General features: G+C 38.7%; 2 protein-coding genes across 5 annotated transcripts in view; one reads left to right on the top strand and one right to left on the bottom strand.

The window, feature by feature from the left end:
• Window positions 1-931: 931 nt before the first annotated feature.
• Window positions 932-3635, top strand: mad2l1 (MAD2 mitotic arrest deficient-like 1 (yeast)). The gene is made up of 5 exons (XM_026352472.1): window positions 932-1092; window positions 1869-2015; window positions 2206-2326; window positions 2930-3033; window positions 3169-3635. The coding sequence occupies exons 1-5, from the start codon at window positions 1029-1031 to the stop codon at window positions 3339-3341; spliced, it is 609 nt and encodes a 202-aa protein (XP_026208257.1). The 5' UTR covers window positions 932-1028; the 3' UTR covers window positions 3342-3635.
• A 1139-nt stretch (window positions 3636-4774) lies between these two features.
• pde5ab (phosphodiesterase 5A, cGMP-specific, b) overlaps window positions 4775-25071 on the bottom strand; it is a 70629-nt gene continuing 50332 nt past the window's right edge. For 3 of the 4 annotated variants that reach the window (XM_026353094.1, XM_026353095.1, XM_026353092.1), the window contains exons 14-22: window positions 15900-16025; window positions 14875-14969; window positions 14671-14758; window positions 11551-11651; window positions 10274-10351; window positions 9460-9523; window positions 6878-6952; window positions 6313-6396; window positions 4775-6065 (exon numbers count right to left, since the gene is read on the bottom strand). In XM_026353094.1, coding sequence (XP_026208879.1) covers window positions 5946-6065; window positions 6313-6396; window positions 6878-6952; window positions 9460-9523; window positions 10274-10351; window positions 11551-11651; window positions 14671-14758; window positions 14875-14969; window positions 15900-16025 — 831 coding nt within the window. In that variant the 3' untranslated portion in view covers window positions 4775-5945. The remainder of the gene's footprint in view (window positions 6066-6312; window positions 6397-6877; window positions 6953-9459; window positions 9524-10273; window positions 10352-11550; window positions 11652-14670; window positions 14759-14874; window positions 14970-15899; window positions 16026-25071) is intronic. The other variant, XM_026353093.1, reaches the window with a different exon arrangement.

Raw genomic sequence — 25071 nt, 5'->3', positions numbered from 1 at the left:
ACACAAATGTAAACAGTCATAAAACTGCAACGTAGCGTTGCCAAAGCACACACAAGAATGAGATTTAGATTTAGTACTCCTACTCCAACTTTTGATTGTTTTAGGAACCACCTCTTTATGAAATCATCTAAGAAGTTACAACAACAATTGTAAAAGAAAATCTGATTTGATTGTTTCCACAAGCATCATATCATTGTAACTTTAATTGTATAATTTGAGTTTAAGTTGATGGAAGTAGACAGAGTTGCTTAGCACCCTCTCTTTTATTATGAAGGGGCTTAATCTTCCCCAGTGCACACACCATATATACAATCACGACTCTCCTGTCGCATAGTGCCCCTCAAGTGGATTTTCTATATAATTCTGCATACAGTTATATTTTGTAAGGTCTTAAACCATACAATGAGATGAATTTAGATTCATTTTAATGATTTGGCACTATATAAATAAAATTGAAATGAATTGAATTATTTCAAGCAATTATATTGTCTAGGTCTGTTTAAATATCCCATCCACAATCTAAACATCTAACATTGATAAGCATGTGTATTTTCATTGTTCTCTTCTATTAGTACAGATACTGTTTTTGTAAATAAAAACTAAGTGAACTATAACGCAATTGCTGCTTTATATATATTGGATATTATAATATACGTCATTCTAACACTCTAAACTCTTTCATACATTGTCAAAACCTCTCTTATTCTGTTACACGAGTGAACATTTAAAGGACAAGGTCCAATCTGAGTAAAACATTTACTTTAAATGTCAAGTTTAACTGAAAAGTGAAGGAATAAACTGTTTTTAGTGACTAATACTGAGCCCTCGGACTTTTCCTGCACTGCCCTCTAGAGTCGGCTAATTGTAAACACATCTTGTAGGTCATCAGGATGCGCCACAGACTCTTGCGCATGCGCATTTGTAGGAGCTGAGAAATTTCAAACTGGACGGCGGGTAGTTGAAGAGGAGAGGAAAAGGGCACAACAAAGGTTTATTGTCGACAGTTTAACTAAAAAGTAGAAAGTAAAATGACCAGCACATTGAAAGGCATCACTCTCAAAGGGAGCGCGGAGCTTGTGGCCGAGTTCTTCTGTAAGTATTCATATTGATTTCTTTTTTCAGCAGTTCGTTTTGAACGCTCGGACACGCAGGCATGCAGTGCTAATATGCTAACGTTACCGGGCCTGTGTAACCTGGTGTGGCGCAGAATATGTCATGATACTCCATAAAAGTAAAGAAATGACATCGAAAATCTCTTCTTTTCGTCTCATATCCCACCAAATGAAGCTATTTTCTCAAGTTCGTTTCTTTAAACGTGGACTTCTAAGCTAAACGTGTCCACAGTGGAGTGCTCCGCCCACCAAGGACATTAGCTACATGTGACGTTAAATGAGTGTAGCTACAAAATATTTACTATATACATGTACAAGTTTGAGGAGAGCTCCTGGTCAACATCTGCCAGCTCTATCTATCTACACAGCCTTAATATGGACGATGTTCTCTACTTTGCTGCTAGTCTACTGTATTTCAATGCTACATTGAAAGGAATGATTGCAGCTATTTGTTTAATCTAAAAGCTGAAGTCCATAAACTGTTGAAACTGAAAACAGTGTAGAAGAAAAATAGTTTACATGTATATTTATACAATATCAACCCGTGTCTAGTTAAACAGACTAACTAGATTAATATTGCAGGTACATTTTCAGGATTTAAATTTTGCTATTGCATGAATGTTCTTTGTTTTATTAAAAATAAAATGTCTTTTATTTAATTTCCATCTTTTTTTAACAGTGGACCTCATGACTGAATCACTTTGTCCAAGGTGATTTTTTTTTTTTAACCGTTCAATTCTGTCTTCCCCACCACAGCTTTTGGCATTAACAGCATCCTGTACCAGCGGGGCATTTATCCTCCAGAGACATTCTCCAGAGTCACCCACTATGACATGAGTCTTCAACTCACCACTGATCCCAAACTGAAGAACTACCTGACCAATGTAGTGTCTCAACTCAAAGGTAGGTATTGTTTTCTATTTGTCGATGAGTTAAAATAAGAAATTATTATCCTTATGCAACAAATTGACTTGAAATAGAAATGGTGCCTTAACTGTATTAACTTGTGTTTTATAAACTGACTGAAGAAGAGCACTGTTGCATTAGTTTCCAGGGCTTCAGTCAGTAAATGTGTTTGGCCTCTGTGTCGCAGAGTGGCTGTTTGAGTGCACGGTGCAGAAGCTGGTGTTGGTGATTACATGTCTGGAAACCAACGAGGTGCTGGAGAGATGGCAGTTTGACATTGAGTGCGACAAATCGGCCAAGGAGAGCAGGTCAGACTTACTGCTGTTTACTTGTTGTCTTGTTTAAATATGTCTCCTGTATGTTCAGTTCAGTCAGACACCAGTAGATGGCAGTCAGGACTCTCCCACAACACACAGAAGGCAGAAGACACTAGTTTATCAGTGGGTCAAGTCCACACTGCAGGCTGCACTTGAGACACCACTTAGGGACAGCAACAACTGTGACTACTCATGTGTTCACCCACACATTTCTAATGCCAGTTTGCTGAGAGTGACGGCAACATGAAGGAAGCCACATTCTCAGTCTCATCGTTTTCAATACACCAACACCAAACTAATTGATTATACTGCAGTCCTTCTCCTCACCACCATTACTGCTCCAAATGAATGAGGAAAGAATAAACAGCAGCTGCATGGCAGGTTGCAGTAACAACACACAGTTATGTTACCTAGATTTAAGTCCAACTTAGTAAATAAGTAGATGTTAAAAAAGGATATACAACAAAAATGTAGATCAGTGATCATAACAGACAGCTTTTTGTTGCTCAATTGTGGCTCTGACTTGCACACTGCCTCACTCGGTGTGTCTGTACACAGTACTTTAGATAATGTGAGCTCTCCTGTGTTACTCAGTGCACCCAGAGAGAAGTCTATTAAGACCATTCAGGATGAGATCCGCTCAGTCATCAGACAGATAACAGCCACTGTTACTTTCCTGCCTCTGCTGGAGACACCATGTGAGTAACCTGACAGTTCTCTAGCCTTATCCTTTAGTCCTAACTTAACCTTAAGTTTGTTTCAGTTTTGTTTAAAAATAAAAAAGATATTTTACTAATCCATTTGATCCTCTGGACTTTCCCCCCCTCTTCCAGGTGCATTTGACCTCCTGGTCTACACAGACAAAGACCTGGTGGTTCCAGACAAGTGGGAAGAGTCTGGGCCACAGACCATTGATCAGTCAGAGGAGGTGCGTTTACGTTCCTTCACCACTTCCATTCACAAAGTGAACAGCATGGTAGCATACAAGAGGACCGACTCCGTTTAAACAACCCATCAACTCAAGCAACACTGCCCCCTTTTACACTGCCCCGTCGTACCTTAGCGTCTGTATCCTGTCCACTGGGTTTCTCTCTCTGACCTTCACTTTTCCTTGTGTGTTTTTGAGGACGATGTGGAGTCTGCTCTCTTTCCACTGATGTAAATATTTCTCAAGCAATGATTTGTTCACTATGAACTGTTGTTTCCAGTTTGTTTCAAGTTGTCAAACTCTGTTTTAGAAGCTAGTGCTTTATTTGTTAAACTTTTATAAAATGTCATTAAAATATATGTAATTTCACTCTATCACAGTATTTCTTATTTATTTATTTTTGTGATAATATTGCTTTTGACCCACAGGTGACAGTGCAGTGTAACATTCAAACCTAACATTGAAGCAAGACTTTGTTAAAAATGTGTGTCTGCAGTTCACATTTACATAGCAAATAATAGAACAATTTCCATAACTGTAAGTAAAATAAGCATTACCCTTTAACGGGATGTATCATTGCTCTGGTTCACAGTGTTCTGTGATGTCAGCACTTACAGAACTCCACCTCTCACCTGCAGCAGACACCCCAAGACTGTTGTTTATAAAAAGCATTTCTCTGTGGTGTAATGCCCTCTGATATACATGCAACAAAACAAATTCTTCTGTGACTGAAGCAGTGAGAAAGTGGTAGATATTTACGTTTCTGAAGAGGGTTGACAACAAACACATTTCTGACTGTTCTGAGGACTCAAAGTACAAAAAACAAGAACAGAAACCAAATCGCTTTCTGAGCATGCAAGTCTACAAAAGTGTTTTATTAAGATCAGATCCGATGAGCCTGATTGTTGCTTCTAATAAAATGCACCTAGGTGGCACCAGTTGTTTTTGTATGACTGTGTAAAGTGAAGTAAATGATAGCAGTTCATCACTATTATATTATATATATGTATATATTTATATATATATATAATGAAATAAAATGCAGAATTGTCTACTTTTGACCCTTCCACAGCTAAGGAAGACTTAGGCTTGTACTTGGACTGAGCGTTATGCCGTAATGCTTTATTTGATTATGGAAACCTGTCAAATACCAAATCATATTATTCTTTGAATGGATAGTTAAATATTGTATTTACAGGGTTGCAGATACTTTTGCTATACTAAAAATGAATATTTTGAAAAACATTTCTTAAATTAAGATAATATTGGGTAATATCAACATGTTAACATCAAGGACAGGCTGATGTTAAAGCATGTGTCGTGATTTTTCCTTCTTTGATCCTTTTAAGGATTTTTAAAAGCCTATATGTCAAAACAAGAAAAAAAATGCTTGTAATCTGCTGGTAATCCTTTGGATTTATCTTGGCATACCCATAGGTTGGGAACCACTTTTCTGTGGGCTGAAATGTTAAGCCACGTGTCTAGAAGTGCAATTTACGACAAATAACGGGTTAACCATTTGACTTTTAATTGTGAAGTGGTCCTACTTGATCACAGCAAGGCAGTGGAAAAATCTAGACCGACTATCTTTAAAAGTGCAGGCCTAGTCTTTGGCTATTTTACATTTTGAAAAAACAAAAACAACAAAACTCAAACAACACAATACAGTACAAATGTCATCTGAAAGAGTTCTTCCTAAGAAAGGTACTTTGAAAAAGCAGAGATGGGATTTTTAAGTATGAAAACTACATTTCTTTCACTATAAAGAGTTGTGTGCTCTTGACAAAATGACAACCTTACAATATAGAAACTCTAATAAATATATGAAACAAAAATAAATATGTAAAGACATAGTTAAGACAATGAGTGACAAAAAATTGACAAAACTCAAACCGTTTGTGTGTGTGCTGTGAACGAAGACATATTCGAGCTTATGAGTTATCGTGACACTATGTAAAGAAATAAGTAAGTACAATACATTTACCCGACTGTAATAGTGCTGATCCTGAAGGATTTATATCCTACCATTCAGTGTTCCCCTAAAAAATCACTACCGGTGAGATAGTGGATGTGAAACTTCAAGAAGAAAGCCACTCTGTGCAAAAATAACAATGGCTATGGTAATAAATATAGCTTAGTGCTGACTCTGTTCTCTCTCTCGTGAGTGACAGCTTTGACAGGATGGTGACAACAGGAACAGTCTCACAAAGTTTGATGAAATAAGCATGACCTCTGACACAATGACACATGGATGCTAAATTATCATCCCACATGTTTGCCGTGCGAGTCAGGTAACAGTTAATTATTGTGGGAATTGGTTGAGAATGTTACTTTGAGGGATATAACTATTTGGGTCTTACTAGATTTAGGCTGTGAGCCTACCTGACTGAACCCTACTACAAACTGAACATGATTTCAGATTTTGGTAGGGGTGTAGTCAATGCTGGTTTCCACCTTCAAAACAGATTATTTCAAACTGGAAGGATGGACTTCCATTTACTAAATAAGACCCAAACTGAAAGAAACGATTTAGGTGTTAAGGAACCTTGTGTTTTTTCACAACGTGATCTTTTGCACCAACATCGCTGTTTGTTCTTTCATACGTGTACATCATGTGATCTTCATTAAATTTTGTGAGACCCAACTGGACAGGGAGAACCCAAAGTCAAGCAAGCTTTGGGATCACACCAAGCCGTTCACGATCCCCTTCTCGCATTCCTCTGCCAAACGTTTCCAATGCTGCCGATTCTTCACACATCCTTCCAGCAATGGGGAGCAGTACTCCGACATGCCAGCCAAGGTCTGTGACAGTGGACAGTGACATTTTACTTAACAAGGGAAACTAAATGAGTATTCTGTTTAAATACAGTGTTTATTTATTTTTCATATTGTTTCCAAATGTTTCTTCAAAATTCTTTTCAGTCAGTGAAATATAAAAGGATGAATGTTCACCATTCTTATTGGCAACCAGTCTACTAGCTATTCATCAGACACAGTTTTTTCTGCAGACAAAAAAACGAGCAACTACAAGTCAAATTGGTTGAATTACCTCATATAACTGAATGCAAATGGCATCAATGAAGGAAACCTGCATACTGGGAATCTTATCTCTTTTCTCACGATTCATCAAGTCCTAGAGTGAAAGGACAGAACAACACAAACTACATCAGAAGAATACAGGTTATTTTGAATTCCCATTCTTAAAGTAGCAAATTCTGCTTTCTTTTGTTTGTATACGAAGTTCTTTGTTAGGTTGTAGAGCAGAGGGCAATAGCTACTGAAAGTAGCCATACCAAATTTCTGAAAAGTTATAACCCTCCCACTCAAATTCATTTGTTCATATTCAGGAACTAAAACCAGGTTGAATATATGATTTTTACTTCAGTACTTATGTAAAGACTGAAAAATCGATATCTATCAATTGTTTATCTAAAAAGACTGTAATGAAATGTAGTAATGTATAGTTAGGGTGTTGTCAGCATAAATGCAAAGCCTGATGTGAGATCAAGGGAAAAGTGTATAAATAGTAAAAATCAGACGACCAAAAACAAATCCCTGAGGCACACCAATGTTATATTTAGCACAGCTCTTAGTTCTTAAAAGAGTTTACTTACAATAGGCTCAATGTTCAGCTCTTGCCTCTCCTTATCCCCCTGCTCGAAGAACTCAGTGGCCACCAGCTCTGCAATCTGCATTAGATGGAGGAGACAGATCATTTCATGTACAATTCTTTAATCCAAGACAGACATGTGGATTTGTTTGTTACAAAACAAGAATGAAATAATGACTTTCATTTTAAGTTCTATCTAATTTTACTACAAGCATTAAATTCTTACATCTACACATGACACCAGAGACAGTGGCAAGCTATTAATATAACAGAAGATAGAAAGCAAACAGTCTGTTAATGCTGCATTTGTTGATTCTACTTCTCAAAGCAGTCTCTCAAAATGTTCTGTCATCATTTGTCTTAAATCCTCAGTTTGATTTGGATGAGGTGGGTTTTTTTATTCATTTTATCTCACAAACTCTCCAGGCTATTTGTGGTAGTTTGACTTTCAGTGGAGGCATTTCAATGAACATCCCAGGAGGCTGATTTTGGCAATAAGGTTGGGACATCCTACCATAGACATGACAAAATACTTTCATGCTGCCAGAATCAACTGTCAAAATTGAATGTTGTGAAATGACTAGAAAGACAAGAACCTTGAAAAACAAAATACAGCAAAAACTAAACATGGAAGACAGCAAGACAGAAGGGAGATTAGCGAGAGAATATAAGGTGGTGTAAAATGGGCCGTAACAATAGAAAGAGAAATGGAGTGAGGAAGCAGACGAAGCTTGCCAAAAGTGCGGTAGTTAATGGTCTCCATCTGTTTACAGAGGGGCAAATGAGATCTGACTGCAGCCTCAGGCTCCAATCAGTGTCACTCGCTGTGCTATGTGTGTGTTGAAGCATCTGCAGCTCTTGATTGAGTCTGTAATCAAGGCTCAGCACTCCCAGAGAGACCCACTAGATAATTCCAAGTCATCCACAGGTTCAAGCACGATTACTTTCTTGTTGTGGTGCTGCCTTGTTACCAGACCTCAGAAATCACCTTAGTGAGTCAAATGCTATGTTACACTTAAAACTGGAATTAGTGCCTGACTTGACGTTTGACAGTTTGTAGAATTCAATATTTAAGAAAAGGGTGCAGCTTGTATTTATTTAATCTAATTTAGGTAGATCACCAAAATGGCATCAAAACGTTTGACATCAACTAATCCAACATGAAACATATCATCTGTAGGAGAAACCTCACAATAGGATGGGCAGCGGCCTCCACTTTTCCCCTGCAGAATCTGCCCCGAATACAAATAATGAAGTAGTTGCTGGCTGACAAGAATGGTGAGACTGAACCAAAACATCAAAGTTACAGGTAGTCAAACTAAAACAATGAGCTCATTTATTCTTTATTTTCAGTTATTTTCCCCATTGTCAATACAAAAATATTGATTAGTGCAGCTTTAACCATCTGTGGTTGTTGTATCTGTTGAATGCTAATGTATTAGTATGTCTTAGCATAAGGATCATCTACCATGGACAAGGGTACCAGCTTATGTTTTTCAACCAACCATGTCTCAAACTGAATGTAGTTGAATGAAACTAATCTAGAATAAAATGTATAAATTGCAGCTTCACATGTGAAGCTACGCCTTTGTAGGTGAAGCTTCTCTTCACTTCTGGCAGATCAGAGGCTCAGTTTGTTCATGAGATCTGGATGAGGTGCCAGAGTGCGTGTGCTGAAGTGACAGAACATATTTGCATGTGTGTGCATGTTTACTGCCCTCAATGTTTTTAGAGGTGTCATCTGGGGACAGGGGCACAGCTGTTTTTATTAATGAGCACTCGCTTGTCAACACATACACACACACACACACACACACACACACACACACACACACACACACACACACACACACACACACACACACACACAGAGTGTGCCTGTCTGAAGCTTTGTCCCCTCTCACTGTTGTTCCTAACGAGGTGCAGACTAACGAAGGTCACCAGGGAGATGAAACAACAGGGGACACAACTCTGATGGGTAAAGAGAACGATGAAACAAGTGTGTGTGCAAGAAAGCCAGAGAGGGGAGGAGAGCGAGGGAGCTGAGAAATATGTTCAGAGTGAGAAGAGACAGAATTCAAATTGAGACATAGTGAGACAACCACGATAAAGTGTTACTTTGTGTGGGTAGATGTTTTCAAGCATGTGGCACCACAGGCCGCACCTCAGCTGCTGAAGCCAAAGCAGGAGATACTTAACCTTTGAAGGTTGGAAGGCTGCAAAATTAAAGCTGCACTCATCAATATTTTTACTGTAACAATCAATGAAATTACTACTGTATGAGGAATGTATAGTGACAGAATGAGAGTTTTTCAGATTTTTAGCCTATTTCAGCTCATTGTTCTATTCAGTGCAGCGGTGATATGAAACCATCCTGAAGGATTAATGTGATTTTATGATATAATTCAATTCAATTTCTTTATATAGTGCCAAATCACAACAAAAGTCATCTCAAGACACTTTACACTTGACACTCTTAGACAGACAAGTAAATACAGAGAAACAACTGTATTCTCCAAATAGGAAAATCGCAGTACAAAAACACACAGATGAATAAGGAAGAGACAGGTGGGTTTTGTTTTTTACCCTTTTTTGCACTGGCCAGGGCTTGGTGATGGCTGAGATGTCACATGCAGTCATCAACATTGACCTGGAGGACGACATGCAATGACACAGACTCATCTTAACAGACCTGCATCCTATAGATCATAAATAAATGGTCGTTTAAATCAGTATTTCTAAATTGATAGTGCTGAACGTAAGGATACAGTATTGTGCTTTTTTAAGTCACTAATCTCAAAACCTCAAAAGCTCATTTAGGTGTGAAAGAAATGACAGAATATTCAAGCTGCTGCAAATCTCAAAGCTAATAAGAGTCGAATTTAACTTAACTTTGTTTTTTAACTTTTTTTAAAATATAGTACAGGGACAAAAAAACTAATTAAACTAATTAGACAAGACTGATGTGCCGGGCTGACACCAGAAATGTTTAATTAAAGAGAAAAGGTCAAGTGACACTGTAAACTACTGCAACTACATGTATAATCTAGTGCAGCGGTGGGCAAGTCTGGTCCCTGAGATCTAGTGACATCATGACTTAGTAGAAGCAGGCTGTTCTTTCCATTGAAAATAGAAAGGAACATTGCTGGAACTAGTTCTTGAACAGAGCTAGTGACAGTAACTCTGCTGTATTCAGAGTTACTGTCACTAGATCTCGGGGACCAGACTTGCCCACCACTGCAGTGGTTTAGAAGTATTGTGCAAAAACCAAAACCCACACTATAGTCAGAGGCCAACCACAGAAATACTGTTTTCTCATCTCTTCACTGAAAAGCAAATTAGCATATTTCCCAAAATGTCAAATTATTCCTTTTTTGAGGTTTGGAAGCTTTGTACTCACCTCAGTAAGTCTTTGTGTTGCTCGTCCTCCCAAACAAACTGGTTGTTCTTGGTCAGCTCAAAGAACTCCCCTCGCCTCCTGAGAACACACACACACACACACACACACACACATCACAACGTAGCAGATAATTATCCTCATATATAACCTATTTACCTCCTCAACCACCCACTGTCTAGACTGAAACAGGGGTGAGATGAGAGCTGAAATCACTGAGGTAGATACAAGAAAGGTGTGAAAAAGTTGGGAAGCAATGAAAGACGACTCAAGTACAGCCACCAGAAGCAGCTGTCAATATGAGGGAAGAACTGGACAGGTGGGGGTGCTGGGAGTTCAAATGAAACCCTAATTTAAGAAGTGTTAAAAAGCAAATTAGGAAAATGGTCTATTTGTGAACGAAGCTGAGATTTTTGCCACACATGTTGGAGAAGCATTCGCTCAACATGTCACTAGAGTTCCTCTCAGCTGTGTGGAGCTATGTCACTGTGTGCTTTGTTCTGGTTTTGCAGCCCACAATCTATGATCTCGTCAACCTCAAGCTGCAGCAGGCAGCAAAACATAAGCCTGCTGAAAATGACCTGCTGAGCACCAAACAGCAGCGAGACAAAGTCGGAGCCTAGTGGAGCATTCAGTTTGTTTCAAATGGATGCTGATGTGTAGCCACTTGATTCTGATACAGAACTTTACAAACTGCAGCCTGATATTTTGAACTGACAATCGAGCTTCCTGGAGACTTAAACCTGTCCTAAACAAAGCAAAGTGTGCGGTGGTCTGTCTTAACTGCTTGAATCACTGCAAACAGAAATGGAACTACCAGCAAGATATGGCCCCACATTGTTCACGTTAAAAGCTTCATAGGGCAACGTTTTCCATGCATGCACTGGACATTCACTAAGTATCAGACAATAAAAAAGCTACTTGACTCTATGACCAGAGATACTGTTTCTTTATACACAGTCTAGTTTGTCATTTGCCCAACATCCACTGGATGGTGTGTTTAGTGGATGTATTATTAATCCCTTACAAAAACTACATAGTAGAAGATGTGAAGGAAATTTCAACATTCCTGTATTTTGCAATTATAAAGAGTATAAGTAACAAGACACTGTGCTATTTGCCGTACTCCCAGGAAAACAGTTCAGTCAGGAGACTCAGGGGACATAAGAAGCTCTCTTTCAATCCCTTCCTCTGCCCAGATAGATTTTCCCTCCTCCGTCCTGTCCCTCTCGACCCCTCTCCACTCTGATTTCCATCTGGGTTTGACATTTGGTACCTACTTCATGTACAGGGCCAGGTCGGTGGCCAGAATAGCTCTCTCGATCATCTTCAGAGTGGTCTTGTACTCGTCCAGAGAGAGACCGCTCAGGATCTGGTTTGCCTGGAGAGAGACAAGTATGTTACTTCATGATAGACGCTTGTGTAGTACATGCACCAAAGTTTGATATTAAGATAGCAACCCTTTGAGAAATGTGTGCTCATAGTGCTGACCCCAGTTTGCACCGTGATGGACCACCACAGGGCATAGCAGACCACACACACAAATCACTTTAACAACTGAATGCAGGCCACACGTCTTGCGTGTTTATATGCAAGTGTGCTGACACATTATTCCATTCCTATCTTCCACTTCAAGTGCGTTTAAGAGAGTGTTTTGGCATAAACTGTTATCAGTCAGCATGTGACAAAGTTTCTAATGATAAGTGTGTGTGTGTGTGTGTGTGTGTGTGTGTGTGTGTGTGCTTGTATCTGTGTGAATATGTTTGAATGTATCCAGCAGCAGCAGGGTTAAGTGGTGCCGTAGAGTCAGGAGTGTATTTGGAGTTTGTTGTGAGGCCATAAAGATTAGATCAGACTGCAGGCTGCTTTATTTTACTGGGATAACAGAGTGTTTCATGATGGGCTAGCGGCTGAGTAGTGAGCAGAATAGACCTAATGAATAAAACTGGGATCCAGGATCTTGCAGCAACATTGAGGCCTATTAACAGCAGCTATCAACCTGAGGCTCAACCATTTTGAACTGTGACACAGTTCGAAGCTGACCTTTCAAAGTGCTTTCAAGCAGGTGACATATATCAGTGATGAGACTGTTTATGTGAAGGTTCACACTGTAAATCTATCATTGTAAGCAAGTTTCAAGATTAAAACTTCAGTTCACCTACTTACCTATTGTAGAGCCAGAGCCATACGTTGGCCAGACTATTAGCTTAGTAACATTTAGGAAGATAAGCAAGTACAGGAATTCAAATATCTCTGGCAATGTAGACTGTTGCACCATTACATGGTTTGTCCACCAGAGGGCACTGACTGTATAATGTGTTAGGACATATCTTCTGACCCAAACAAACAGACAAACCAACAAAACAAAAAACTGTTGGTTTATATATTTGTTGCAGATTTTTTCTTTTACTCTAACTCTGGACTGTCCTTGAATGGATTTCTTCAAATTAATCACAAATGTCAACTTAGACTCATGGATGATCTGATTAGAACATGAGCCTGGACAGATAGCTGACAGATGTTGTAATTCTAGTTTAAAACTTCAAATAAAGGTGGTTTAGGTGGTTTATTTGGGACACAATAACATTAGATTATGGATCACATTCACACAATAACTTTACACATCATAGGAACACAGTGTTCAACCTGTGCAGACTGATTGTGTGTGTGAACATCTGCCAGGATAATGAGAGGTTCTGTTTTCTCCAGTTGAAGGCCAAATGTTTCAAGATGGTTTTTCTCATATTGTGAAGGTATTGAGCAAATCATAGATCTGCCAAGACACTCAAGGACATGTACAAGATTCATCTGAGGATTGATTTGTTTTGAAAGTGTGAGAGTTCCCAAGTAATGGGGCCAGCATCAGATAAGAGCATAAGCAAGAGGCATTCAGAGAATCACAAGTGGTAGGAGACTTGCTCTCTATCATGTGCCTTGCTCAAACAAAACAACACTGCTAAGACCACGTGTTGATGCGTTCCAATCATGGTTCTACAGAGAGCTCGGATCAGTTCCTGATAGAAAAGGCCCAACAATCACAATGCTGGTGAGCAGGAAGCCGGTGAGGGATGATGCCCTGGTTTAACTCAAAGTAGCTGAGGGAGTGCGTCTGGATGAGTTCACACACAAAACTCCCCAATGCACAGAAGGCTTCAGTGAGGACACGTGTAACACCTGTTACATTACAGGCAAAAGTTTTTGTTTTATGTGCAACATTTTAATAACATCATGGCCAGTCTTATTTTTTATTACATTACCAGTTTAATAACAGGTGTTATTACATTAGAGACTTTTAGATTAGCAGTTTCTTTCTTTTTAGGCATTGGAAATAGATTGTGGTTCCTGCAATAAGAGAGCCATGCCTAACTTGTAGCTGGAATCATAGACGTCTGGTCTAGTACTTGTTGCTTTAGGACAATGGCAGATCTGAGACCTGATATAGAATGTGCTGTAGTTCACCACAGAGCTTTGTAAACAATATAGATTTTAAAATCATTCCTGCAGGGACACAGGGAGAAGAGGAGACCGAGCATCTGGACTGTGCCAAGAGCTCAGCTGCTACATTACGAATCAGCTGCAGCTGCGAGAGGGCAGCTGATGTCATGCTTTACATAACTGCGATGGGAACAAAATCCGAGTGTGAAAAGATGATTCGCCTGATGTTTTTGTTCCCTCTGTCTGTTCCTGCTGCTTTGCTCACATCCACGATGGAGAAAAAAGACTGCTGGTCATTTGAGGCAGCATCACGTTTTTACCTCTGTTTGGTACTTATGATCAGTTTGTGTTTATCAGAGCTTTTTTGCGGGAAACAGCTGCCTGTGGGGGTTGATGAGTGCATCTCAGACTCTGTGTTACTACTGTAAATGGGTTGTAAAACCAAACAATGCACTGGAGGAAGCTAAAAAGCTCAGTAGAGCAGCAGAATTGGGTAATAAATTAGGCACAACAACTCCCCCCATTTCACATTACACAGTCACTCGGGTTAGTAATGGATGAACTGACTGTGTAAGAAAGAGGTCAAGGTGGGGTCTTCCTCAGTGTCAAGCATGAGGGCCATGAAGAAAATATGAAGAAAAATCCTGCCTGACGAATCTTCCAGGCTTCATTCTTTCCAAAACCATACCACAAGATTATCATTATATGATTATGTTTGTCACAAAAACGTCATCGTGTTTGTGGTTCAGCTGTATAGCATGGCCATTTTTACGAGGCAGTGTTGGATCACTCCTACTAGCAGCTTTGCCTTTGCAATACAAGGAACCTTGAGTTCCACCACCGATACAGCTAACACTAAGCACCTAATGAAACGTCAACCTCTAACTGATGTGATGACAAGAAAGATGGGTTAACTGGGAGGCTTCCTGCGCATGTTTATGAACTGAGTGGGCGAGGGCACCTACAGGGCTGTTGAGGATCATGAGGCACTGGTCGAAGTGGTGATGCTCCATGGTAGAGTGGCAGTAGAGCTGGGCCAGTGGGTGGTCGCTCCTGGACACACGAACACACAGAAGAAATAAGAAACCCACAGAATGGATACAGCCTGCTCCCACACATGCATATACAATCACACATATACTTAAATGACTCATGCTCTCCTGCTGTACCTCTGTATGTAGGAGTTGTTGACTCCTCTGTGGTCCAGGTCGTGGCTGAGTGTTGCAATCATCAGAGCCAAGACCTCCAGATCACTGAGGTTATTCTGACAGGAGATGGGTGGATGAAGGGGGGCGGGGGGGGGGACAACAGAAATAAAGATTAGAGTCGAAAAATACAAACACAAACTGCATCTACACAGCAGCCGGTTAACACATGTCAATCTGTTGCCATGATTAAACCAAACACAAGCCTTGTGGCTGTGTGCATGCAGCACTGTTGTAGCTCTCCACACAGCAGTGGCAGTGTGGGCACTCAGCAGGCCTGTTTCTACATATATCACAGCTGGAAGCAGGGCTCCAGCACGGCTGATGCTAATGTTGTCACGCTGGTGCTGCTGATAGCTGCCAATATCCTGTGCACAAATGAGTGCTGTGTCACAGAAACCAACAGTTTTCTGTGTTTTCCAAACAATGTGATTGGGAATGATGTAGGAAATACATTCATCCAAATGGATCCAACCCGGGTCCTTCTTGCTGCCACTTTATGCCGCCCACACTGTAAGATGGCGTTATTTATTTCCAGTTTAGTTTCAAAGTCGGGATACTGTAGCATGGTAATGCAGATGTAAGTGTGGTGCATGCTGAAAAGCCACCCGGTTTGAGTTTGACTTTTCAGAGCAACACATTTTTAAACATATACTGTCCTCTTTACAATAGCCACAAATTGGTTTTGTTCATCTCTGCGGCTTGATTGTACAAAAAGATGAAGATGCTTTTCATTTGAAAGCTATTCAGTTTTGGATGTCAGAGTGTGTTTGCACGATCAACAATAGACTCGTTTATCATAAGCACACTCAGTTCTCCACAGTGTGGTACAGTCAACTATGACACCTATGGCTGCCTGAAAGGATATAAGGACATATATGCTTTCGTGGAGTGGTCCATCAAAACAAGAATAATACTGTGGAAAAATCCATTCCATTTTATTTATTTTTGTAAATAATCCAGCTGTCAGATTAACCTGCTGGACTGACCTGTAACCGTCCTGACTTGAGGAGGGCGAACATGCACTGGGCAGTGTTGAAAGCGTGTCTCCAGTTGTGATAGGCCACATTCTTCCTGTAGTTCTTCTTCACACTCAGAACCCACTGACATAAACTCTACAGAACAGAGAACATGCAGAAAGAGACATATTCAACTCTGGGAGTCATTTTGTTTTCAAAACCACAGTTCAATGTGAGTGGCCTTTCACCCCTCAGGCAGCACTGCATGAGAAACAGTAATGCTAACGTGATAAATACAGCCACGTAGGCTCAGAAGTACTTTGGAAAACTGTAACTTAACACAGTGCACTGCTGCATTCAGAGATCCAATCTGAAACTGTATTATGAAAGGAGGAAGCCGTACATCAATTCTGTGCAGAAACGCTACCCAGTTCTCTGGGCCTGAGCTCATTCAGTTAGCTTGTTGTCCATACTAAAGATAAAAAAGAACATCCGCTCATAAGGGAAAGGTGCAAACACCATCTGTGATGACACAGAGGTGCATCAGTGTGTACCATTGATGCAGAAGTGTATAGTGGGATACTGTCATTGAAAACAATGCAAATCTTTTATTTACATAAATAGAGTCATTCATTCATTCATGTGAATAAACAAGTCATAGATTTAAAGTTTTAACTGCCTTTTAAAAACAGTCCCACCTTTGCTGGAAATGGGGTTTGCACTTATTAAGTGGTGTAAAATAACTCCAGAGAGCAAATCAAAGGGACTCGACTGGCAGGACGTCTGATCTTCCTTAGAGTGAAGACATTGCACCCAGCCGTCTAATCAGCACTCTGTGCTTTGTTAGTCTGTATTACGCTTCATATTCACTGTGAATGCACAGTGAGTAAAAACGAATTCAATCTGAGACACCATAAGAACGCCAACTCATTATTTAGGTAATCAAATTATAGTAAATTTTCTCCAAGGGGGCCATTACAATTTGATCTAAGATTATAATAAATGACTACATCATATTAAATAATACTAATTAGATAATAACGTGTACAGTTTAACCCCAGGATGCGATGCTCCAGGGTGGTCAGTGTGTCAGCTCCTGGTGTGAATGTCAACCTGACAAGCCGCGCTGCTGGAGGGACCTAATCTCCTCCAATCAAAGCGCCTCTTCATGAGGCCTCTCTCCGCAGGCACTCCGGAGGTCAGCCACCAACGTACAAGGACCTCTTCACATGGAGAGCGTGCTGAGGAGGAGAGCCAAACCCACAAGCAACCAGGCAGCGCTGGCGCCGAGGGCGTGGGGGAGTGGGGGCCGGGTTTCTGACAGGCAGCAATAATGGAGAGAGGAGCGTTTGAGTGATTTTTGGAGGGGAAGTGTTTTGGGTGTATCGCGGTACTGTGTGTGTGTGTGTGTGTGTGTGTGTGTTTGATGTCTCAGAGTTAAGGATGCAGGCAAATACACAAATATTAACTCAGTTGTAAATGCACTCAGTCATCATCAAACACACAAGCACACTCATGTTCTAATGGTCTAATGCCGCTGACAATGAGAAGCAGATTGTTTTCTGCAATTAACAACGCAGGAAGCTGCTCTTGTATTTTTCCATGACATGGATTGAGAACAACAACAAACTAGTCATGTCAGTTTGTTGTGCTGTTGTTGTCTGTTGCAGCTCTTGTGGATTTTGTGTTGCCATGATATCCTTCATGAAAATAAGACCTTGTGTATTTTGTTGCAGTCTGATGCAAGATTCATTCCCAAATAATGCTGAACATATGCTGATGTTGAAATGAGCAACATATTAATATGACAACGTCATTTGCTTGTTGTATTTCGTATTCTGCCCTCAGTGTTTTAGTTACTTAATGAACTCGTAATGCTTTGCCAAAGGCACAAAACACTACTTAAAAAAAAAAAAAAAAAACTAAGTAGAACTCAGTATATTAATATATTAATAGTATGACGCCAAGAGATTGACATTAATGAGGTCTGTACAACATCTGGGAGCTGATTAGCATCGAGACTGGAAGCAGGGTGGAAACAGTTGCCTCAAAAATCCAAAAGAATACCCCTGCCAAGCTCCCAGTTTGAATCTCATTTTTAAATATGTGCTCAAACAGAAATGTAAACGCTCCAATCTTATAATAATAACTTTGGTCATTTTGAACAGTAACATTTTTTTTTTAACAAGCCATTAAAACCAACTAGATAAAGCATTTCCTGAAGAAAATGCACTGTGAATGCTGAAACGCTGAATCGATTCATGAAGAACTGCTGAAAGTTGATGAAGAGAAACAGGAAGTGTTTTAACAGAGATAAACATATGAAGAAGAAGATAAAACAGCTGAATGTTAACTTAAAAAAGCCGAAATAGATTTGTTAAAGTTGATAAAACATAGCTAAAATTATCTAAAATATAAAAATTAAAAGAATAGTTAAAGTGTTTAGTTAAAAATAGCTGAAATAGATTTGCTGAAGTTAATAAAACATAGCTGAATTTATCTAAACAGTTAAAGGTAAAGTTAAATGTTTAGTTAAAAAAGCTGAAATAAATTTGCTAAAGTTGATAAAACATAGCTGAATTTATTTAAACAGTAATTTAGATAAAGGCTGAAACGTTTTAAAACGCTGCTGAAATTAGCCTAAGAGAAACAGGAAGTGTTTTAACAGAGATAAACATATGAAGAAGAAGATAAAACAGCTGAATGTTAACTTAAAAAAGCTGAAATAGATTTGCTAAAGCTGATAAAACATAGCTGAATTTATCTAAAATAGTTAAAAAGTTAAAAGAATAGTTACAGTTTTTGTTAAAAAGAGTTGAAAGTAGAAGAAACTGAAGCAGGTTAGCAAAGAGACGCTAGCATAAACAGGCTAACTACACACGAGCCTGACGCTGATTTATAAACAGCCCTGATCACGTGACCCGACACAGCCGTTTCCACGGAGACTGTAGGGGAGAGGCGGGAAACTCCAACTGCCAAGATTTTCACTGGTGAAAACTGATTTGGAGCCCTTACAAACAGGCTTTGTTCAGCAAAACTACGACAGATATCGTCATAAAAACGTAACTACGTGAGAGCCAAGAGTTTAATGAACCACTAGTGTGAATTTTATGTTTGAGGATTGAAAATTGTGGTCACAGGAGCGAGAGATCCAAGTGGACCGTTCAGCTTGTCGGACAGAATCTCAGACCGAATTTAACATTGGAGCTAATGGAGAGCGGAGGGGGACTCCCGTCACTCTGAGGCTCACAGAGAAAAAACGATTTGTCTCAGAGCTGAGATAAATAGCTTATCAGAATCAGGACGAGTTTATCTATGTTTCTGTGAAGAAATTATTCCGATAGAGTGACAATTGCGGCCGTGCTGACAGTTTATTGAGAAAGATTTCGGTTCACAAAAATCGGCCTCTCCACTCTAAGCTGTGACGTCATCCACTCTAGCTGCACCAACGTTCCATCATTCACTCCCATTATAAAGTCCAAAATCAGCCAAAAACATCAAGTCACAAAAACTGAAATTATGAAAAAACCATAAAAGATATTAAAAAACTGAATGGAAGATTAAAAGAGCAGAAATAGCTGAACATTTTGATACCTGAATGATTTCTGTAGCTGAAAGTATGCTGAAGTAGTTAAAGCTGAAAGAAGAAGAAGTTGAAGAGTTGCTGAAGAGACTCTCCCATAGGAATCCATTATAAAAAATAGTTATTAAAAGTTAAATATTTTAAAAAGTATAAAAGTTATAAAAATTCTGAATGGAAGCACACTTCTCCTTAAAAAGCTGAACATTTTGATACCTGAACGGTTTCTGTAGCTCAAAGTATGAAGGAGTAGTTAGAGTCCAAAAAGCGTACGGAAGAATAATATATAATAACTAGATAAAGCATTTCCTGAAGAAAATGCACTGTGAATGCTGAAACGCTGAATCGATTCATGAAGAACTGCTGAAAGTTGATGAAGAGAAACAGGAAGTGTTTTAACAGAGATAAACAAATGAAGAAGAAGATAAAACAGCTGAATGTTAACTTAAAAAAGCTGAAATAGATTTGATGAAGTTGATAAAACATAGCTGAATTTATCTAAACAGTTAAAGGTAAAGTTAAATGTTTAGTTAAAAAAGCTGAAATAAATTTGCTAAAGTTGATAAAACATAGTTTAATTTATGTAAACAGTTAAAGGTAAAGTTAAATGTTTAGTTAAAAAGAGCTAAAATCGATTTGCTGAAGTTTATAATACATAGGTGAATTTGTCTAAACAGTAATTTAGATAAAGACTGAAACGTTTTAAAACGCTGCTGAAATTAGCTGAAGAGAAACAGGAAGTGTTTTAACAAAGCTAAACATATAAAGAAGAAGAAGCTAAAACAGCTGAATGTTAACTTAAAAAAGCTGAAATAGATTTGATGAAGTTGATAAAACATAGCTAAATTTATTTAAAATATATAAGTTAAAAGAATAGTTAAAGTGTTTTGTTAAAAATAGCTGAAAGTAGAAGAAACTGAAGCATGTTAGCAAAGAGCCGCTAGCATAAACATGCTAACTACACACGAGCCTGACGCTGATTTATAAACAGCCCTGATCACGTGACCCGACACAGCCGTTGCCACGGAGACTGTAGGGGAGAGGCGGGAAACTTCAACTGGCAAGATTTTCACTCGTGAAAACTGATTTGGAGCCCTTACAAACAGGCTTTTTTCAGCAAAACTACGATAGGTACCGTCATAAAAACTTAACCACGTGAGAGCCAAGACTTTAATTAACCTCTAGTGTGAATTTTATGTTTGAGGACTGAAAATTGTGGTCACAGGAGCGAGAGATCCAAGTGGATCCTTCAGCTTGTCGGACAGAATCTCAGACCGAATTTAACATTGGCGCTAATGGGAGAGCGGAGGGGGACTCCCGTCACTCTGAGGCTCACAGAGAAAAAACGATTTGTCTCTCAGCTTAGATAAATAGTTTATCAGAATCAGGACAAGTTCATCTACGTTTCTCTGAAGAAATTATTCAGATAGAGTGAAAATTGCGGCCGTGCTGACAGTTTATTGACAAAGATTTCGGTTTTAAAAAATCGGCCTCTCCACTCTAAGCTGTGACGTCATCCACTCTAGCTGCACCAACGTTCCATCATTCACTCCCATTATAAAGTCCAAAATCAGCCAAAAACATCAAGTCACAAAAACTGTAATTATGAAAAAACTATAAAAGATATTAAAAAACTGAATGGAAGATTAAAAGAGCAGAAATAGCTGAACATTTTGATACCTGAATGATTTCTGTAGCTGAAAGTATGCTGAAGTAGTTAAAGCTGAAAGAAGAAGAAGTTGAAGAGTTGCTGAAGAGACTCTCCCATAGGAATCCATTATAAAAAATAGTTATTAAAAGTTAAATATTTTAAAAAGTATAAAAGTTATAAAAATTCTGAATGGAAGCACACTTCTCCTTAAAAAGCTGAACATTTTGATACCTGAACGGTTTCTGTAGCTTAAAGTATGAAGGAGTAGTTACGCGCCGAAAAACGTACGGAAGAATAATATATAATAATAATAAAGATTAGGAAAACAATACTGTGAATGCTCAACAGCATTCACAGTGACTAGATAAAGCATTTCCTGAAGAAAATGCACTGTGAATGCTGAAACGCTGAATCGATTCATGAAGAACTGCTGAAAGTTGATGAAGAGAAACAGGAAGTGTTTTAACAGAGATAAACATATGAAGAAGAAGATAAAACAGCTGAATGTTAACTTAAAAAAGCTGAAATAGATTTGATGAAGTTAAAACAGCTGAATTTGTCTAAACAGTTAAAGGTAAAGTTAAATGTTTAGTTAAAAAAGCTGAAATAAATTTGCTAAAGTTGATGAAATATAGCTGAATTTATTTAAACAGTAATTTAGATAAAGACTGAAACGTTTTAAAACGCTGCTGAAATTAGCTGAAGAGAAACAGGAAGTGTTTTAACAGAGATAAACATATGAAGAAGAAGCTAAAACAGCTGAATTTATCTAAACAGTTAAATTTAAAGTTAAATGTTTAGTTAAAAAAGCTGAAATAAATTTGCTGAAGTTAATAAAACATAGCTGAATTTATTTAAACAGTAATTTAGATAAAGACTGAAACGTTTTAAAACGCTGCTGAAAGTTGATGAAGAGAAACAGGAAGTGTTTTAACAGAGATAAACATATGAAGAAGAAGATAAAACAGCTGAATGTTAACTTAAAACAGCTGAAATAAATTTGTTGAAGTTTATAAAACAGCTGAATTTATTGAAACAGTTAAAGGTTAAGTTAAATGTTTAGTTAAAAAAGCTGAAATAGATTTGCTAAAGTTGATAAAACAGCTGAATTTATCAAAATAGTTAAAGGTAAAGTTAAATGTTTAGTTAAAAAGAGCTTAAATAGATTTGCTGAAGTTTATTTAAACAGTAATTTAGATAAAGACTGAAACGTTTTAAAACGCTGCTGAAATTAGCTGAAGAGAAACAGGAAGTGTTTTAACAGAGATAAACATATGAAGAAGAAGATAAAACAGCTGAATGTTAAGTTAAAAAAGCTGAAATAGATTTGCTGAAGTTGATAAAACATAGCTGAATTTATGTAAAATATAAAAGTTAAAAAAATAGTTAAATTGTGTTGCTAAAAAGAGCTGAAAGTAGAAGAAACTGAAGCAGGTTAGCAAAGAGCCGCTAGCATAAACAGGCTAACTACACACGAGCCTGTACAAGTGTCTGACGCTGATTTATAAACAGCCCTGATCACGTGACCCGACACAGCCGTTGCCACGGAGACTGTAGGGGAGAGGCGGGAAACTTCAACCGCAAAGATTTTCACTCGTGAAAACTGATTTGGAGCCCTTACACACAGGCTTTTTTCAGCAAAACTACGATAGGTATCATCATAAAAAGTGAACCACGTGAGAGCCAAGACTTTAATGAACCACTAGTGTGAATTTTATGTTTGAGGACTGAAAATTGTGGTCACAGGAGCGAGAGATCCAAGTGCACCGTTCAGCTTGTCGGACAGAATCTCAGACCGAATTTAACATTGGCGCTAATGGGAGAGATGAGGGGGACTCCCGTCACTCTGAGGCTCACAGAGAAAAAACGATTTGTCTCAGAGCTGAGATAAATAGCTTATTAGAATCAGGACGAGTATTCCTACGTTTCTGTGAAGAAATTATTCAGATAGAGTGAAAATTGCGGCCGTGGTGACAGTTTATTGACAAAGATTTCGGTTCACAAAAATCGGCCTCTCCACTCTAAGCTGTGACGTCATCCACTCTAGCTGCACCAACGTTCCATCATTCACTCCCATTATAAAGTCCAAAATCAGCCAAAAACATCAAGTCACAAAAACTGAAATTATGAAAAAACCATAAAAGATATTAAAAAACTGAATGGAAGATTAAAAGAGCAGAAATAGCTGAACATTTTGATACCTGAATGATTTCTGTAGCTGAAAGTATGCTGAAGTAGTTAAAGCTGAAAGAAGAAGAAGTTGAAGAGTTGCTGAAGAGACTCTCCCATAGGAATCCATTATAAAAAATAGTTATTAAAAGTTAAATATTTTAAAAAGTATAAAAGTTATAAAAATTCTGAATGGAAGCACACTTCTCCTTAAAAAGCTGAACATTTTGATACCTGAACGGTTTCTGTAGCTCAAAGTATGAAGGAGTAGTTACGCGCCGAAAAACGTACGGAAGAATAATAATAATAATAATATATAATAAAGATTACAATAACAATACTGTGAATGCTCAACAGCATTCACAGTGATAATGAACTACATCTCCTTATGGAAGTGATGGCCGGACAAAGCACGGAGGCTTCAGAACCAAACACTTCACCAGAAGATGAATTTAACAGTGTTCACTAGTGACACCTACTGGTAAAACATATGAAATGTGACCACATTATATCACAAGGCACTAGTTTGATTAGGGAATAGATAATTCAGTAGTGACACCTTCTAGTAAAAACCATTAGAGGACAACCATATCTTTAGGAGGTAGATAGACTGTCCTAAACGCAAAACTCAGGCACAAACATTAACAAAACAAATCAGTCTGTTACTCTGAGCTGCTCTTTGCATTTTTATTCAATAAAATGCTCGATGCGCGCAGTCCATAGAGTTTTAAATTTCACACGAAGTCCAGCATGATGTGGCTGACATATCAGTGTCAATGAATCTTGGGGCTGTTGATTTGGGGAAGGACATTGAAATAAAGATGAAGGAACAGCACTTCATAGTTTTGCCAGTAGGTGTCCCCACTAAACACTGTGTTAAATAAGACTAATGAATCTATTGGTGAAGCATTTGGCTCTTGATGATCCTAGTGGAAAAGATGTACACATTTTTTTTTCTTTTGTCTCCTAAAAAGTGAATCACAGTCTTATCTTGAGCTTACTGAGATCACCCGGTACATAAATCAAAGAAATAAGGGAAATCTCACTGAGAGCTCACAGGTTTCTTCTGAATCACCATTTTGAGATGCAGCAAAGACTCAAAACTGAGATGGACTTAGATTGTAATGGCTAAAGTGCTTCACATTTGCTGAAGTGCACGCTCAATGAAACTGGTGACTCAGCATTGTTGTGAAGGGCCCTTCAGTATGTGGGTAGGAGGCAGAGTTGAGAAACACATATGGGGCCATATGGGACCATGCCTTGTCCCCATATGGGAGTATCAGTGTTAAGCAGCTCTTCTCAGATTGGTCCAGTCTGAGAGTAGCTTGACTTCAAACGAAGCAGATCGCAAACAGCTGAGTGATAAGTGTGTTTGTGTCTTATATATATTATTACTTCTATTATATTGGTCTGTTTTATGGTGCTCTGTAAAAAATCTGTGTCAGATTCAAAAGTTTTTATTAAAGATGCAGTGAGCAGACCCAGTTCACACATATCACGGTGCAGCTACAGGCTTTTGGTGTCTTGACATGGAGGAACCAGGAGTCATGAACGACTGCTTTACCATCTGAACCACTTACTACCTTCTCAGCATTGACCATATTTTCTCTACAATCCTCAAGCACCCCAACAGAGTTTTACATCAAACTACCACACCGTTATTCTTCACTTACACTCCAAACTGTGATGGTGTCCCCTCGAGGCTGCAATGTTGAAGACATATTACTGAATAGATAAACGACAAACAAACAAACACTTGACACTTGTTGCTGCAGGCTGGTGCTAGAGAGCACATTCCTAGG

This window comes from Anabas testudineus, chromosome 18 (genome assembly GCF_900324465.2).
Source record: "Anabas testudineus chromosome 18, fAnaTes1.2, whole genome shotgun sequence".
Classification (NCBI taxonomy): domain Eukaryota; kingdom Metazoa; phylum Chordata; class Actinopteri; order Anabantiformes; family Anabantidae; genus Anabas; species Anabas testudineus.
Note: the sequence above shows the minus strand (reverse complement) of the source record. Positions and strands in the feature narration are given on the sequence as shown.

What these genes read in the sequence shown, in the direction of transcription:
- mad2l1 (XM_026352472.1), top strand. Translation starts at nt 1,029, where the DNA reads ATGACCAGCACATTGAAAGGCATCACTCTCAAAGGGAGCGCGGAGCTT. An exon ending in GCTTGTGGCCGAGTTCTTCT is followed by an intron (nt 1,093 to 1,868) that starts GTAAGTATTCAT and finishes TCCCCACCACAG; the next exon opens with CTTTTGGCATTAACAGCATC. An exon ending in AAATCGGCCAAGGAGAGCAG is followed by an intron (nt 2,327 to 2,929) that starts GTCAGACTTACT and finishes TGTGTTACTCAG; the next exon opens with TGCACCCAGAGAGAAGTCTA.